The 14,622-nt window shown below is 37.8% G+C and overlaps 1 protein-coding gene across 9 annotated transcripts in view; it reads left to right on the forward strand.

Annotated features, from left to right (window-relative positions):
- Nucleotides 1-12,932, forward strand: part of FAM133A (family with sequence similarity 133 member A) — a 65,421-nt gene extending 52,489 nt beyond the window's left edge. For 4 of the 9 annotated variants that reach the window (XM_055564425.1, XM_055564427.1, XM_055564424.1 and 1 more), the window contains one exon: nucleotides 11,761-12,928. In XM_055564425.1, coding sequence (XP_055420400.1) covers nucleotides 11,864-12,613 — 750 coding nt within the window. In that variant the 5' untranslated portion in view covers nucleotides 11,761-11,863 and the 3' untranslated portion in view covers nucleotides 12,614-12,928. Of the gene's footprint in view, nucleotides 1-7,681; nucleotides 7,813-8,473; nucleotides 8,591-11,171; nucleotides 11,487-11,760 lie in introns of those variants that run through there. The other 5 variants (XM_055564431.1, XM_055564432.1, XM_055564433.1 and 2 more) reach the window with 5 other exon arrangements.
- The last annotated feature ends 1,690 nt before the right edge of the window (nucleotides 12,933-14,622 follow it).

The following is a 14,622-nucleotide window of genomic DNA, read 5'->3' on the forward strand; positions in this document are numbered from 1 at the left end:
TATCTGTAAGCTCACAGTTTAGGTACTGTTGAAGCCTGGCTTGGATAAATTTGAGCATCACTTTGCTAGCATATGTGCATATGATTATCATTATTTTATAATATAGTAGACTCATTGTAATCTTAAAGCCTTTAAGTAGGTTTACGAGGCATTTATTTCAGTAGCATGATATTTAAACTTACATTAACTAGTGGTAATAAAGAACATTAATTTTTTTTTGATAGAGGCTGCATCCAAATTTCCAGAGCTTTGCAGAAGAGTTCAGTGTTTTAAAGTCTCAGTTCAGTTCAGTTCAGTGGCTCAGTCATGTCTGACTCTTTTCAACCCCATGAATCACAGCACACCAGGCCTCCCTCTCCAACACCAAATCCCAGAGTTCACTCAAACTCACGTCCATTGAGTCAGTGATGGCATCCAGCCATCTCATGCTCTGTCGTCCTCTTCTCCTCCTGCCCTCAATCCCTCCCAGCATCAGAGTCTTTTTCCAATGAGTCAACTCTTCGCATGAGGTGGCCAAAGTACTGGAGTTTCAGCTTTAGCATCATTCCTTCCAAAGAACACCCAGGGCTGATCTCCTTTAGAATGGACTGGTTGGATCTCCTTGCAGTCCAAGGGACTCTCAAGACTCTTCTCCAACACCATAATTCAAAAGCATCAATTCTTCGGCACTCAGCTTTATTCACAGTCCAACTCTCATCCATATATGACCACTGGAAAAACCATAGCCTTGACTAGACGGACCTTTGTTGGCAAAGTAATGTCTCTGCTTTTCAATATGCTATCTAGGTTGCTCCTTCCAAGGAGTAAGTGTCTTTTATTTTATTTTTTTTAATATAAATTTATTTATTTTAATTGGAGGTTAATTAGTTTACAATATTGTATTGGTTTTGCCATACATCAACATGAATCCACCACAGGTATACACGCGTTACCCATCCTGAACCCCCCTCCCTCCTCCCTACCCGTACCATGGCTGCAGTCACCATCTGCAGTGATTTTGGAGCCCCAAGAAATAAAGTCTGACACTGTTTCCACTGTTTCCCCATCTATTTCCCATGAAGTGATGGGACTGGATGCCATGATCTTAGTTTTCTGAATGTTGAGCTTTAAGCTAACCTTTTCACTCTCTTTCACTTTCATCAAGAGGCTTTTTAGTTGCTCTTCACTTTCTGCCATAAGGGTGGTGTCATCTGCATATCTGAGGTTATTAATATTTCTCCCGGCAATCTTGATACCAGCTTGTGCTTTTTCCAGTCCAGCGTTTCTCATGAAGTACTCTACATATAAATTAAATAAGCAGGGTGACAATATACAGCCTTGATGTATTCCTTTTCCTATTTGGAACCAGTCTGTTGTTCCATGTCCAGTTCTAACTGTTGCTTCCTAACCTGCATATAGGTTTCTCAAAAGGCAGGTCAGATGGGCTGGTATTCCCATCTCTTGAAGAAATTTCCACAGTTTATTGTGATCCACACAGTCAAAGGCTTTGGCAGGGTCAATAAAGCAGAAATAGATGTTTTTTCTGGAACTCTCTTGCTTTTTTCAGTGATCCAGCGGATGTTGGAAATTTGATCTCTGGTTCCTCTGCCTTTTCTGAAACCAGCTGAAGATCTGGAAGTTCACGGTTCATGTACTGCTGAAGCCTGGCTTGGAGATATTTGAGCATTACTTTCCTAGTGTGTGAGATGAGTGCAATTGTGTGGTAGTTTGATCATTCTTCGGCATTACCATTCTTTGGGATTGAAATGAAAACTGACCTTTTCCATTCCTGTGGCCTCTACTGAGTTTTCCAAATTTGCTGGCATATTGAGTGTAGCACTTACACAGCATCATCTTTCAGGAGCTTTGTTAGTATTGATGCTTTCTAAGGCCCACTTGACTTAACATTCCAGGATGTCTGGCTCTACTTGAGTGATCATACCATCGTGATTATCTTGGTCATGAAGATCTTTTTTATACAGTTCTTCTGTGTATTCTTGCTACCTCTTCTTAATATCTTCTGCTTCTCTTAGGTCCATATTTCTGTCCTTTATCGAGCCCATCTTTGCATGAAATGTTCCCTTGATATCTTTAATTTTCTTGAAGTGATCTCTAGTCTTTTCCATTCTGTTGTTTTCCTCTATTTTTTTGCATTGATTGCTGAGGAAAGCTTTCTTATCTCTTCTTGCTATTCTTTGGAAATCTGCATTCAGATGCTTGTATCTTTCCTAGTCCCCTTTGCTTTTCACTTGTCTTCGTTTTAAAGCTATTTGTAAGGCCTCTTCAGGCAGCCATTTTGCTTTTTTGCATTTCTTTTCCATGGGGATGGTCTTGATCCCTGTCTCCTGTACAGTGTTATGAACCTCAATCCATAGTTCATCAGGCACTCTATCAGATCTAGTCCCTTACATTCATTTCTCACTTCCACTGTAAAATCATACGGGATTTGATTTAGGTTATATCTGAATGGTCTAGTGGTTTTCCCTACATTCTTCAATTTAAGTCTGAATTTGGCAATAAGGAGCTCATGCTCCTTATTGTCTTGTTTTGTTGTCAGCTCCTGGTCTTGTTTTGTTGACTGTATAGAGCTTCCCCATCCTTGGCTGCAAAGAATATAATCAATCTGATTTCAGTGTTGACCATCTTGTGATGTCCATCTGTAGAGTCTTCTCTTGTGTCATTGGAAGAGGGTGTTTGCTATGACCAGTGAATTCCCTTGGCAAAACTCTATTAGCCTTTGCCCTGCTTCATTCTGTATTCCAAGGCCAAATTTGCCTGTTACTCCAGGTGTTTCTTGACTTCCTACTTTTGCATTCCAGTACCCTGTAATGAAAAGGACATCTTTTTGGGGTGTTAGTTCTCAAAGATCTTGTAGGTCTTCATTAGAACCGTTCCACTTCAGCTTCTTCAGCATTACTGGTTGGGGCATAGACTTGGATTATTGTGATATTGAATGGTTTGCCTTGGAAATGAACAGAGATCATTCTGTCGTTTTTGAGATTGCATCCAAGTACTGCATTTTGGACTCTTTTGTTGACCATGATGGCTACTCCATTTCTTCTGAGGGATTCCTGCCCACAGTAGTAGATATAATGGTCATCTGAGTTAAATTCACCCATTCCAGACCATTTTCGTTCGCTGATTCCTAGAATGTCGACGTTCACTCTTGCCATCTCTTGTTTGACCACTACCAATTTGCCTTCATTCATGGACCTAACATTCCAGGTTCCTCTGCAATATTGCTCTTTACAGCATCGGACCTTGCTTCTATCACCAGTCACATCCACAACTGGGTATTGTTTTTGCTTTGGCTCCATCCCTTCATTCTTTCTGAAGTTATTTCTCCACTGATATCCAGTATCATATTGGACACCTACTGACCTGGGGAGTTCCTCTTCAGTACCCATCATTTTGCTTTTTCATAATGTTCATGGGGTTGTCAAGGCAAGGATACTGAAGTGGTTTGCCATTCCCTTCTCCAGTGGACCACATTCTGTCAGACCTCTCCACCATGACCTGCCTGTCTTGGGTTGCCCCACAGGGCATAGCTTCGTTTCATTGAGTTAGACAAGTCTGTGGTCCTAGTGTGATCAGATTGACTAGTTTTCTATGAGCATGGTTTCAGTGTGTCTGCCCTCTGATGCCCTCTTGCAACACCTCCCATCCTACTTGGGTTTCTCTTACTTTGGACGTGGGGTATCTCTTCACGGCTGTTCCAGCAAAGCGCAGCTACTGCTCCTTACCTTAGATGAGGGGTATCAGTTCACCACTGCCCCTCCTGACCTTGAATGTGGCATAGCTCCTCTAGGCCCTCCTGTTCCCATGCAGCCATGGCTCCTTGGATGTGGGGCTGTTCCTCCCAACCGCCGCACCTGGCCTTGGGCATGAGGCAGCCCCTCCCGGCTGCCACCCCTGGCCTCGGGCAGGGGATAGCTCCTCACGGCCGCCGCCCCTTACCTGGGACGTGGGGTAGCTCCTCTCAGCTGCCACCCCTGACCTCGGACATGGGGTAGCTCCTCTTCGCCGCCGCCATGGGGTAAAGTCTCAGAGCTATTGCCAACTATTTGCAAAGATTTTTCAGCTGAAGTTCCTATGTCTGTGAGAGAGAGCGTACATTGCCTACAGTTTGATATATCATTAAAAATTGAATGAAATGATTTGTAAAATAGAGTAGCTCTTTAAAATAACTAGCCTTGATGATAGTGACAATTGAAATTAAGACTGTGAAACATTAAAATATGCTTTTAATTAATTTGAATTCATATTGACTTTCACATGAGCATGTTCAATGAAAAATGGTGTTGATACAATCACTTTTAACATGAAGTGGATATGATGTCTAGTTTACAACAGTGTAGTAATGTGAATATATGCATTGCATTTGGCTTTTCCTTTTCACCTTAGGGCCTTAGCATCTGATATTCCTTGTGATTGGAACATATGTCAACTTTGGCTCTTTTATTACTCCTTTATCTTTAGTCACCTTCATCTGCTGCTGCTGCTGCTGCTGCTAAGTTGCTTCAGTCGTGTCTGACTCTGTGTGACCCCATAGAGGGCAGCCCACCTGGTTCCCCTGTCCCTGGGATTCTCCAGGCAAGAACACTGGAGTGGGTTGCCATTTCCTTCTCCAATGCATAAAAGTGAAAAGTGAAAGTGAAGTCGCTCAGTCGTGTCCGGCTCTTAGCGACCCCATGGACTGTAGACTACCAGGCTCCTCTGTCCATGGGATTTTCCAGGCAAGAGTACTGAAGTGGGGTGCCATTGCCTTCTCCACACCTTCATCTGGCTAGCTCTAATTTATCCATCAGGTCTCAGATTACATGGTAATTGTATGTTAGTATCTCAGAGTTGACCTTCTATTCTAAGTTAGTTCACCTATTATTCATAGTGTCCTGTGCTTTTCCTTTATCATTCTAAACATGATTATAATTGATACTCACTTGTTTGATATTTGTATAATGACTTTTACTTTTACTAGATCATAATCTCCATGGGATATAGCATAGTATCTGGTGCATAATAGATGATCAAATGGGAGTTGCTATAAAAATGAATGAACGGATAATTGTTATAATACTTAAATAACCAGAAAGGCTGTTACAGTTTGTATCTAGTATTTATACAAAATCAGTATACTTCATACAAATGAATAGAGATAAAGAAAATAAAGTTTCTTTTCTAAAATAGAAACAGAAAGTAAGCCACAGTACTTTTAAGACAGAGTACTTGAGCAGGTGTTGCTGTTATTTTTTTTTTCTCAGTATTATTATCTTCTGAGAAAAGAGCACACAGATTCTGCAAGTCTGAAGGCCTCCCACAACACTTGTCTGGTATTATTTCAAATTGTAACTATTGTTCTCAAAACTCCTATGCTATCTCAACCTGTCAATCGTAGCAGATGATCTTGGCATGTATGATTGAGTGAAAATGAAGGCTTTTATGTGAGAAATGCTTCAAATTTCCCCCTTCCATCTTCCCTGTCACTAACAAAAGAAAAAAAAAAAAAAAAAACTATACCCATACTCTTTATTCTTTTTCTCTGCTCTTTCAAGAAGGGAGATCCTCCAACTATGCCTTTGATTCCTCTCTGTTTCTTCTATGGTTTTGCCACAAATAATTATTGCCTCTCTTCCCTGTCTTCTTTAAAGTCTTTCTGTTTAAACATCATCAGCCTCTAAATATGTTCAAGTTTCTTCTATGATAAAAACAAATATAAGAAAAAAATCATTTTTTGAAAATTCTTCATCTCTCTTTGGGCTTCACTGGTGGCTCAGCTGGTAAACAATCTGCCTGCAATGCAGGAAACACAGGTTCAATCTCTGAGTCAGGAAGACCCCCTGGAAAAGGGAATGGCTACCCACTCAAGTATTCTTGCCTGGAGAATTCCATGGCCAGAGGAGCCTGGCAGGCTGCACTCCATGGGGTTGCAAAGAGTCAGAAATGACAGACCAACTAACACATACCCTATGTCTGTAATTTCTCACCTCCAATTTACTCTTTAACCCTCTGTCAACTGGTCTCTGCCCTAACTAATTGAAATTGTGTTAGCAAAAGTTACCAATAATTTCTTCACAGTCAAATATAATGGGCATTTTCAGATTTTATCTTATTTGACCTATTTGACTTAGTATAGTTGTCCATAACATCATTTTTTTCTGGATTTTTTTAAAGTTAAACTTAATACCTGCTCATTGTAAAAAGTATAAATAGTATAGAAAAACATACAAAAGGAAATAATGCCTTCTCATATGCAGAGATAACCAGTAGTTACATTGGTGAACTTTCTGTATGGTGTGTACTATAATTCATACAACCCGTTTGTTATTGATGAGCATTTAGGTTTTTTCCTCAAATTTTAATGTTTAGAAATCCCTCAAGTGAAATTTATGAACCTTTAAGGATGATTGCCCTCACCTTGAAATGTTACTCTCCCCACTGTCTTTCTGTAACCCTACTTTTCTGATGTCTTCTTTGTAAGTTTTACTTTCTCTGCCAGCCCCTTGTGTGTTTTTCATTTGGAACCAGTGCTCAAACCTTTTTTTCATATAAAATATTCCCTCAAGGTAGTTTAATTTTCTCTCATGACTTTAGCCATCACGCAGTGACTGCCAATCCTGTATCTCTAACTCAGGTCACATTCCAGAGTTTTATCACCCATACATCCAATTTCCTACATGTAGGTTCATTCACATGTTTCAAGCTTTATAAATCTAACATTGAACCTAGAACTTTACTCAAAGTCTATGTAATTTCCTATATTATCTAGTCATTGGCCTTTTATCTTGTCTCACAAGCCAGAAAAGGCAGATCAAATTGGCAACATCTGTTGGATCGTGGAAAAAGCAAGGGGATTCCAGAAAAAAACATCTAAGTCTGCTTCATTGACTATGCTACAGCCTTTAACTGTGTGGATCACAACAAACTCTGAAAACTTTTTAAAGAGATTGGAATACTAGACCACCCTACCTGCCTCCTGAGAAACCTGTATGCAGGTCAAGAAGCAACAACTAGAACCAGACATGGAACAGCAGGATGGTTCAAAATTGGGAAAGGATTATTTCAAGACTGTGTATTGTTACCTGCTTATTTAAGTATTATGCAGTGTACATAATGCGAAATGCCAGGCTGGATGAATCACAAGCTGGATTCATGATTGCCAGGAGAAATATCAACCACCTCAAGTATTCAGATGATACCACTCTAATGGCAGAAAGCTAAGAGGAACTGAAGAGCCTCTTGATGAGGGTGAAAGAGGAGAGTGAAAAAGCTGGCTTAAAACTCAACATTCAGAAAACTAAGATCATGGCATCCGGTCTCATCACTTCATGGCAAATAGATGTGGAAAAATTGTAAATAATGACAGATTTTATTTTCTTGGACTCAAAAATCACTGTGGATAGTGACTGCAACCATGAAATTAAAGACATTTTGCTACTTGGAAGGAAAGCTATGACAAACCTAAACAGCATGTTAAAAACCAGAGATATCACTTTGATGACAAAAGTCCATATAGTCAAAGCTATGTTTCTTCCTGTAGTAATGTTACAGATGTGAGAATTGGACCATAAAGAAGGCTGACCACCGAGGAAGTGATGCTTTTGAAATGCTGAGAGTCCCTTGGATTACAAAGAGATCATACCAGTCAATTCTAAAAGAAATCAACGCTGAATATTCATGGGAAGGACTGATGCTGAAGCTGAAGCTCCAATACTTTGGCCACCTGATGTGAAGAGCCAACTCATTGGAAAAGACTGGTGCTGGGAAAGATTAAGGGCAGGAGGAGAAGGGAGAGACAGAGGACGATGATTAAATAGCATCACCAACTCAATGGATGTGAGTTTGAGCAAACACCGGGAGATATTGAAGGATAGGGAAGCTTGCCGTCCTGCAGTCCATCCGGTTGCAAAGGGTCGGACACTGAGTGACTGAACTACAACAACAGGGCAGAACCTTGCCCTAGATTCCTTTCTCTTCCTCATGCTTTGTATCTAATTGCTCGTTAATTCCAGTAGGATCTCCTTAGTATGGCTCATATTTCCCCCTTTTCACTCATAATACCACTATTTTTATTTCAGACTCTTTCCTTATCTGTATGAATACCTGAATTAACCTCATTGTCTTCAGGTTTATCTACCTCCAGCTCATCTTTCATGCTGTAAGAAATTGTCTTTTAAATACTCACACGTGATCATATCACTCTCCTGCTTAAAATAGTCACTGTCTCCCCATTAGCTTCATTATAAGTTCCATAGAATAAATTAAAACCTCAGCATCTCATTCCAGCATTTGTGAATTGGTCTTTGCCTGTCTTTCTAGATGATATTAATACTAAGTTTCAAGGAACTGTAATTAGAATGGATTATGCTATTTCAAGTGTGCAGTAGTGGAAACAACCACCAATTGAATGTGAACTAAAATCCTTAAAGGCAATTGATGATCAAGTATGTGAAACAATGATATTTGACACACCTTTGGGTTCCAGTAAGAGGGAAAATGACAAAAATACTTAAGAGAACTGAAGAGGAGGGAGAGTAAGTTAACAGAACAAATCAAATCCAGAAACTATTACCAAGAGTAACTGTTTAAATCTGTGGCATTGAGCTTATGGTGGGTAAGTATATTAGGTCGACTTAAAGGGTCAAGTCAGGATGGAGACTTACATAAAAATCCATAACATATCTTATCTTTCCCTTCAGACTTTGTGTTGGCTTCCTAACAAGTATAGGACAAAATCTTAAGATGTTAAAATGACCTAAGAAGGCCTCTACGATCAGGCTATTTACTTCCTATGCAGCCTCACCTCCTGCTACTACGCTCTTTCGCTTTAGGCTCCATTAACACTAAATACGGTGATCTTTCAAGTCTCTTTGTTTTTTTCACGTATTTTTTTTTCAGGTAAATCCAAATTTTATTTTGTATTTTTTTCCAAGTTTACACTTTATTTGTTTTTAATATAAATTTATTTATTTTAATTGAGGGCTAATTACTTTACAATATTGTATTGGTTTTGCCATACATCAACATGAATCTGCCACGGGTGTACATGTGTTCCCCATCCTGAACTCCCCTCCCACCTCCCTCCCCGTACCATCCCTATGGGTCATCCCAGTGCACTAGCCCCAAACATCCTGTATCCTGCATCGAACCTGAACTGGTGATTCGTTTCTTATATGATATTATACATGTTTCAATGCCATTCTCCCAAATCATTCCACCCTCTCCCTCTCCCACAGAGTCCAAAAGACTGATCTATACATCAGTGTCTCTTTTGCTGTCTCGCATACAGGGTTATCATTACCAGCTTTCTAAATTCCATATATATGCGTTAGTATACTGTATTGGTGTTTTTCTTTCTGGCTTACTTCACTGTATATAATAGGTTCCAGTTTCATCCACCTCATTAGAACTGATTCAAATGTATTCTTTTTAATTGCCAAGTAATACTCCATTGTGTATATGTACCCACAGTTTTCTTATCCATTCGTCTGCTGATGGACATCTAGGTTTCTTCCATGTCCTGGCTATTATAAACAGTGCTGCGATGAACATTGAGGTACACGTGTCTCTTTCAATTCTGGTTTCCTCGGTGTGTATGCCCAGCAGTGGGATTGCTGGGTCATAAGGCAGTTCTATTTCCAGTTTTTTTAAGGAATCTCCACAGTGTTCTCCATAGTGGCTGTACTACTTTGCATTCCCACCAACAGTGTAAGAGGGGTCCCTTTTCTCCACACCCTCTCCAGCATTTATTGCTTGTAGACTTTAGGGTAGCAGCCATTCTGACTGGCATGAAATGGTACCTCATTGTGGTTTTGATTTGCATGTCTCTGATAATGAGTGATGTTGAGCATCTTTCCATGTGTTTGTTAGCCATCTGTATGTCTTCTTTGGAGAAATGTCTCTTTAGTTCTTTGGCCCATTTTTTGATTGGGTCATTTATTTTTCTGGAATTGAGCTGCAGGAGTTGCTTGTATATTTTTGAGATTAATTATTTGTCCTTTGCTTCATTTGCTATTATTTTCTCCCATTCTGAAGGCTGTCTTTTCACCTTGCTTAGAGTTTCCTTTGTTGTGCAGAAGCCATGTAATGTTTCTTCTGCCTAGAATGTCTTTCAGTTCCTCATTTCTTCAGTGAACTCCTATTTATTCTTCAAAACCTTGTACTGGCATCACCAACTTCAGGAGCCTTCTCTGAATGCACCTCTCTCACAGAGTTACCCATCCATCAATCCACTCATTTGTTTGTTTATTATTGAGCAAATATTTATTGAGTACTTAGTGTGGACCAGATGCCATGTAAGGTACTGGGAACATCATGGCTAGAAGACAGGCCAAATGTGACTTTTACCCTTCTTGGCCTTATATTTAGAAATGAATACACATATGCATATGCATGTGAACACACACATGCATTCACACACACACACAAATACACATTCAAATAGATAAAGAAAATAATCATCAGTTTTCTAAGTGCTATGAATATAAGAGGCAAGAAACTGTTATACAGAATAATGAGTGTAAGGGATAGATACAGAAGCAACATAGTATAAGCTTGAGCCATGTGAAATTGCTAGTATTTGACTATTTTTGTTCATTATAATTGGTGATTTTATATAGTTCAACCTAATAGTTGCCTTTCTGAGGAACTGACTTTAAACTTAGATCTGAAGATGAGGTAAACTGGCTAAGGTGGCTAAGCTTGAAGCTTAGCATGTTCCAGAAACCAAGAGAAAACTGGAAAAGATAGAATTGAGAAAACTGTTGAAATGTAAGAGCTATAAGCAGGACAGATTGTATTGGATCTTTATAGGAATTTGGATTGATTTTCATTAAAATATAAAGCCACTAGACTATTTTAAAATCCTTCTGATTTCAGTGTGGGACTGAGAGGGAAGAGAATAAGGGCAAAAAATAGGGCTGTCAAGAAGTTGATGTCAAGAGGCAATATAATGTGTTAAGTGTACAAGGTTTGGCTTCATGCTGCCTTGATTTAAATCCTGGTTTTACCATTTGCCATTTATTATTTCACTTTATGCAAGTTACTCAAACTCTCTAAGCTTCAGTTTCTTCATTTGTATAATAGGATAATGACGGGATCAACTTCATGGGATGTTGATCTATGACTAACCTCTAGACTAGTCTAGAGACTGAATAAGATAATCCACTGCACAACACTGAGCAGTCCCTGGCATCTAATAGAGATTAATAATCCAAATGACAGGTGACAGTACCTGCACTATTTTGATGACAGCATATTTGAAGAGAAGTGAACAAACATGAAACCTTTTGTTGTGGGGGTTTAAGCAGCAAGTTTTATTAATGAATTGAATATGTGAATTGAGGGAGAAGGATTTTTCAGGCATCACTCCTAGGTTTCTGTCAAAGAGTGGAATGGATTGTGCTGCACTCTACTAAAATGGGGACGGTGTGCCTGGTACAGAATTTGGCTACAGAAATTTCTCTCTCATTATACCATATAAGGCAGAATGAAAGAAAGAAAAAAGGAAGGTAAGTACCATACAATATAAAAAGAAATAGTTATTTAAAATTTAGATAACAGTCAGAACCTTACATGAGATATGAAAAACACTTTATGTTATATTTATACCACAATGTCTAAAACATGTAAAACTTTTGTGTATATATTATTTTTTCTCAAAGTCTAAGATTTTGTAAATCTTTCTACCATACTACGTGATAAACAGTGAACAATTAAACTTATGTGCTTACTTTGTCTTATATTAAGGGCGTTTTGTAATCATTCCATCTGCTTCTCTCACAGAATGGAACCTGTTTGGTATACCAGCAGATGAAGAATTTAAGGAGGGTGTCTGTCTTTATTCTCTTTAGAAACTGAGAGTCTGCTCTGGGAACCATCAGGAACCATGGGGAAGCGGGACAATCGGGTGGCCTATATGAATCCTATAGCAATGGCCAGATGGAGGGGCCTATCTCAATCTGCAGGCCCAACAATACAAGATTATCTGAATCGACCAAGGCCCACCTGGGAAGAAGTGAAGAAACAATTAGAAAATAAAAAGAAAGGCTCCAAGGCATTAGCTGAATTTGAAGAAAAAATGAATGAGAACTGGAAGAAGGAACTAGAAAAAAGCAGAGAGAAATTATTAAGTGGAAATGAGAGTTTATCCAAAAAGAGAGACAGAAAGAAAAAGAAAAAGAAGAAATCTTGTTGGTCTTCATCTTCTTCTTCATTAAGCACTGATTCTTCAAGCAGTTCCCCAGATTCTGAAGATGAGGAAAAGAAAGAAGGAAAAAAGAGAAAAAAAAAGAAGAACCATTCATACAAATCATCAGAAAGCTCTCCATGTGATTCTGAATCAGAGAGCAAGGAATCTGTAAAAAAGAAAAAGAAGTCAAAGGATGAAACAGAGAAAGAAAAGTGTATTAGAAATCTCAGCAAAAAAAGAAAGAAAACTTGTCCTGAGGATAAACCTTTATCATTGGAGTCCTCATCAGAATCAGATTATGAAAAAGAGATGCAAACAAAAAAGAAGAGAAGACGTGAAGAGCAAGAAAAAGCAACAGAAAAAGCAAAAAAGAAGAAGAAGAAACAGCACAAAAAACATAGTAAGAAGAAGAAAAAGAAATCAGGTTCAAGTCACAAATCAGGATAGTATCAGAAAAAAAAAAAGAAAAAGAAAAAAAAGAAAGATTTACCTGTTGAAAAAATCAAGGAAGGTCTATAGGAAAATTCAACTGTGAGTGTTAGAGCATATTTACCAAAATGCATGAGTTTCCCTGTGTTAGTAGAATTATTCCTGGACTTTGTTGCCAGTCAAATACCACTGTGCCAGAAAGGGCCTTAATTGTTGCCTGCAGCTTAAATGTAGGGTTTTGTTTTGTTTACATGTTTTTCCCTCCACTGGCTAATTTCTCTGAGAGCTAAAATCGTGTTGTCATACTAGTGGTTAAAATGTTTAGAATTAAATTAAATGTTTTAGATGATAAATAATTCTGACCAAACAATGTATCTAATGTCAAAAGTATCTAATTTGGATACATCTTTAAAATATATTCAGAAATATCCAGGCAACAATAGTTGACCTTTTTGAAGCATGGACTTAACATTAATGTCTCAAAATATTTACATTTGAAGATTAAAATTTAGTTTTTTTTTTCTCCTTAATAAACTTTTGTTTACATGGGGAAAGGGCTGTGGGGGGAAAAGAGTTTGCTATCACTTTGGCAAGCTGAATAGTGTGCCTTTGATACTTACACATCCTATTTTTGCTAGTGCAGCAGCCATTCTTTTTACTTAGTAATGTATGCTGCTTCACATGAACAAGAAAGACAGCAATTTACAGTATATGTAAAACCCTAGTTTTATAAAACTTATCTCCACTTCAACAGTACTGAATAATATTTAGTGTTAGAGTGTTACATGATTTGAATTAACTTTGATATCCTTTGGAGGAGAATCATTTTAAATAGATCCTGGTATTTTTTTTTATTAATAAATCTTTATCCTGAAATGTTTTGCATGTTTCATACTATTAAGTTTTGATTATCCAGGGACATTCTATATAAACAATAATCCTTTTTTTAATATGATTTATGCTTAGGGTACAAGTTTCAAGTTTTTAATTTATTAATCTTACTATATTAATTTCATTACTGTGTTTGATTGCATACTTTCCAAAATATTTAGCATGTAAAAAGAAGATTATAAAAAATATTTAATGCCTTCATATTGAAGCTGGTTTACTGTAAGCAAGTTGAGTGCCAGACCTCTAGTACGCTGTATGTCTTGTTACATAAAACTACTGCCAAAATCTTAGTATGCTGTTTAAAAATTTGTTGTCTTAAGCATTAATATTGAATTAAAATAAGAGTTAAATTAGGAGATTATAGTCTGTTTCATATTTTACTAAGATTTGGAGTTTGTTGCCTCGTGTTTGTTGCTAATTCATGTTTACCACTATGCTGAAATAAGTTGAAATTTATTTTTGCTTTACATATTTTATATAAGAGCAATATGAATTATAAATTGATGCCTAAAAACACCCATTACAGAAGATGTGCTAATTGTAATGTCATATGTACAAAGTATTTTGGCATGAGGAGAGAATAGATAGCTATTTTTTTTAAGTAGCTGATTTTATGTCAGCTCCCTTGAGTCAAAAGTAAAATTATTATAAAGATAGAAAACATCTGGTACATAAATAACATGTTGACTCCCCAAATTTTTGCAGTGCATACACCAGATTCTCTCAGTAACATTCTTGGAACATTATAAATGTAATGCCTTGTTAGGTCACACTGAAGCTTCATAACTGTAGCTCTTTCCTAAAATATAGCTATATCTATATGCCAATAAAATATTATATTTAAGGGAAATTTTTATCCATATAGAGTTTTCCAAAATTATTTTTTATTAAAATATTAAAAAGCATGTATTATTTGTAGAATGTGGCAAAGACATTAACAACTATCAAATATCTATGGGCTCGCATTCACTTCCCAGGCCCTTATAGTTAGGCAATGCCATTTATTACTTCCAGCAGAAGGATTACAGAGAGATTGTAAACAAAAGTGATGTGTCGTTTCAGTACTGGTGCAGTAAAAAGTCTTGTGTGACCCTCCAGCTCTCTTTACCTGCCATGTGGACCTGAAAGCAGTGTGC

The sequence above is a fragment of the Bubalus kerabau genome, chromosome X (genome assembly GCF_029407905.1).
Source record: "Bubalus kerabau isolate K-KA32 ecotype Philippines breed swamp buffalo chromosome X, PCC_UOA_SB_1v2, whole genome shotgun sequence".
Lineage (NCBI taxonomy): Eukaryota > Metazoa > Chordata > Mammalia > Artiodactyla > Bovidae > Bubalus > Bubalus kerabau.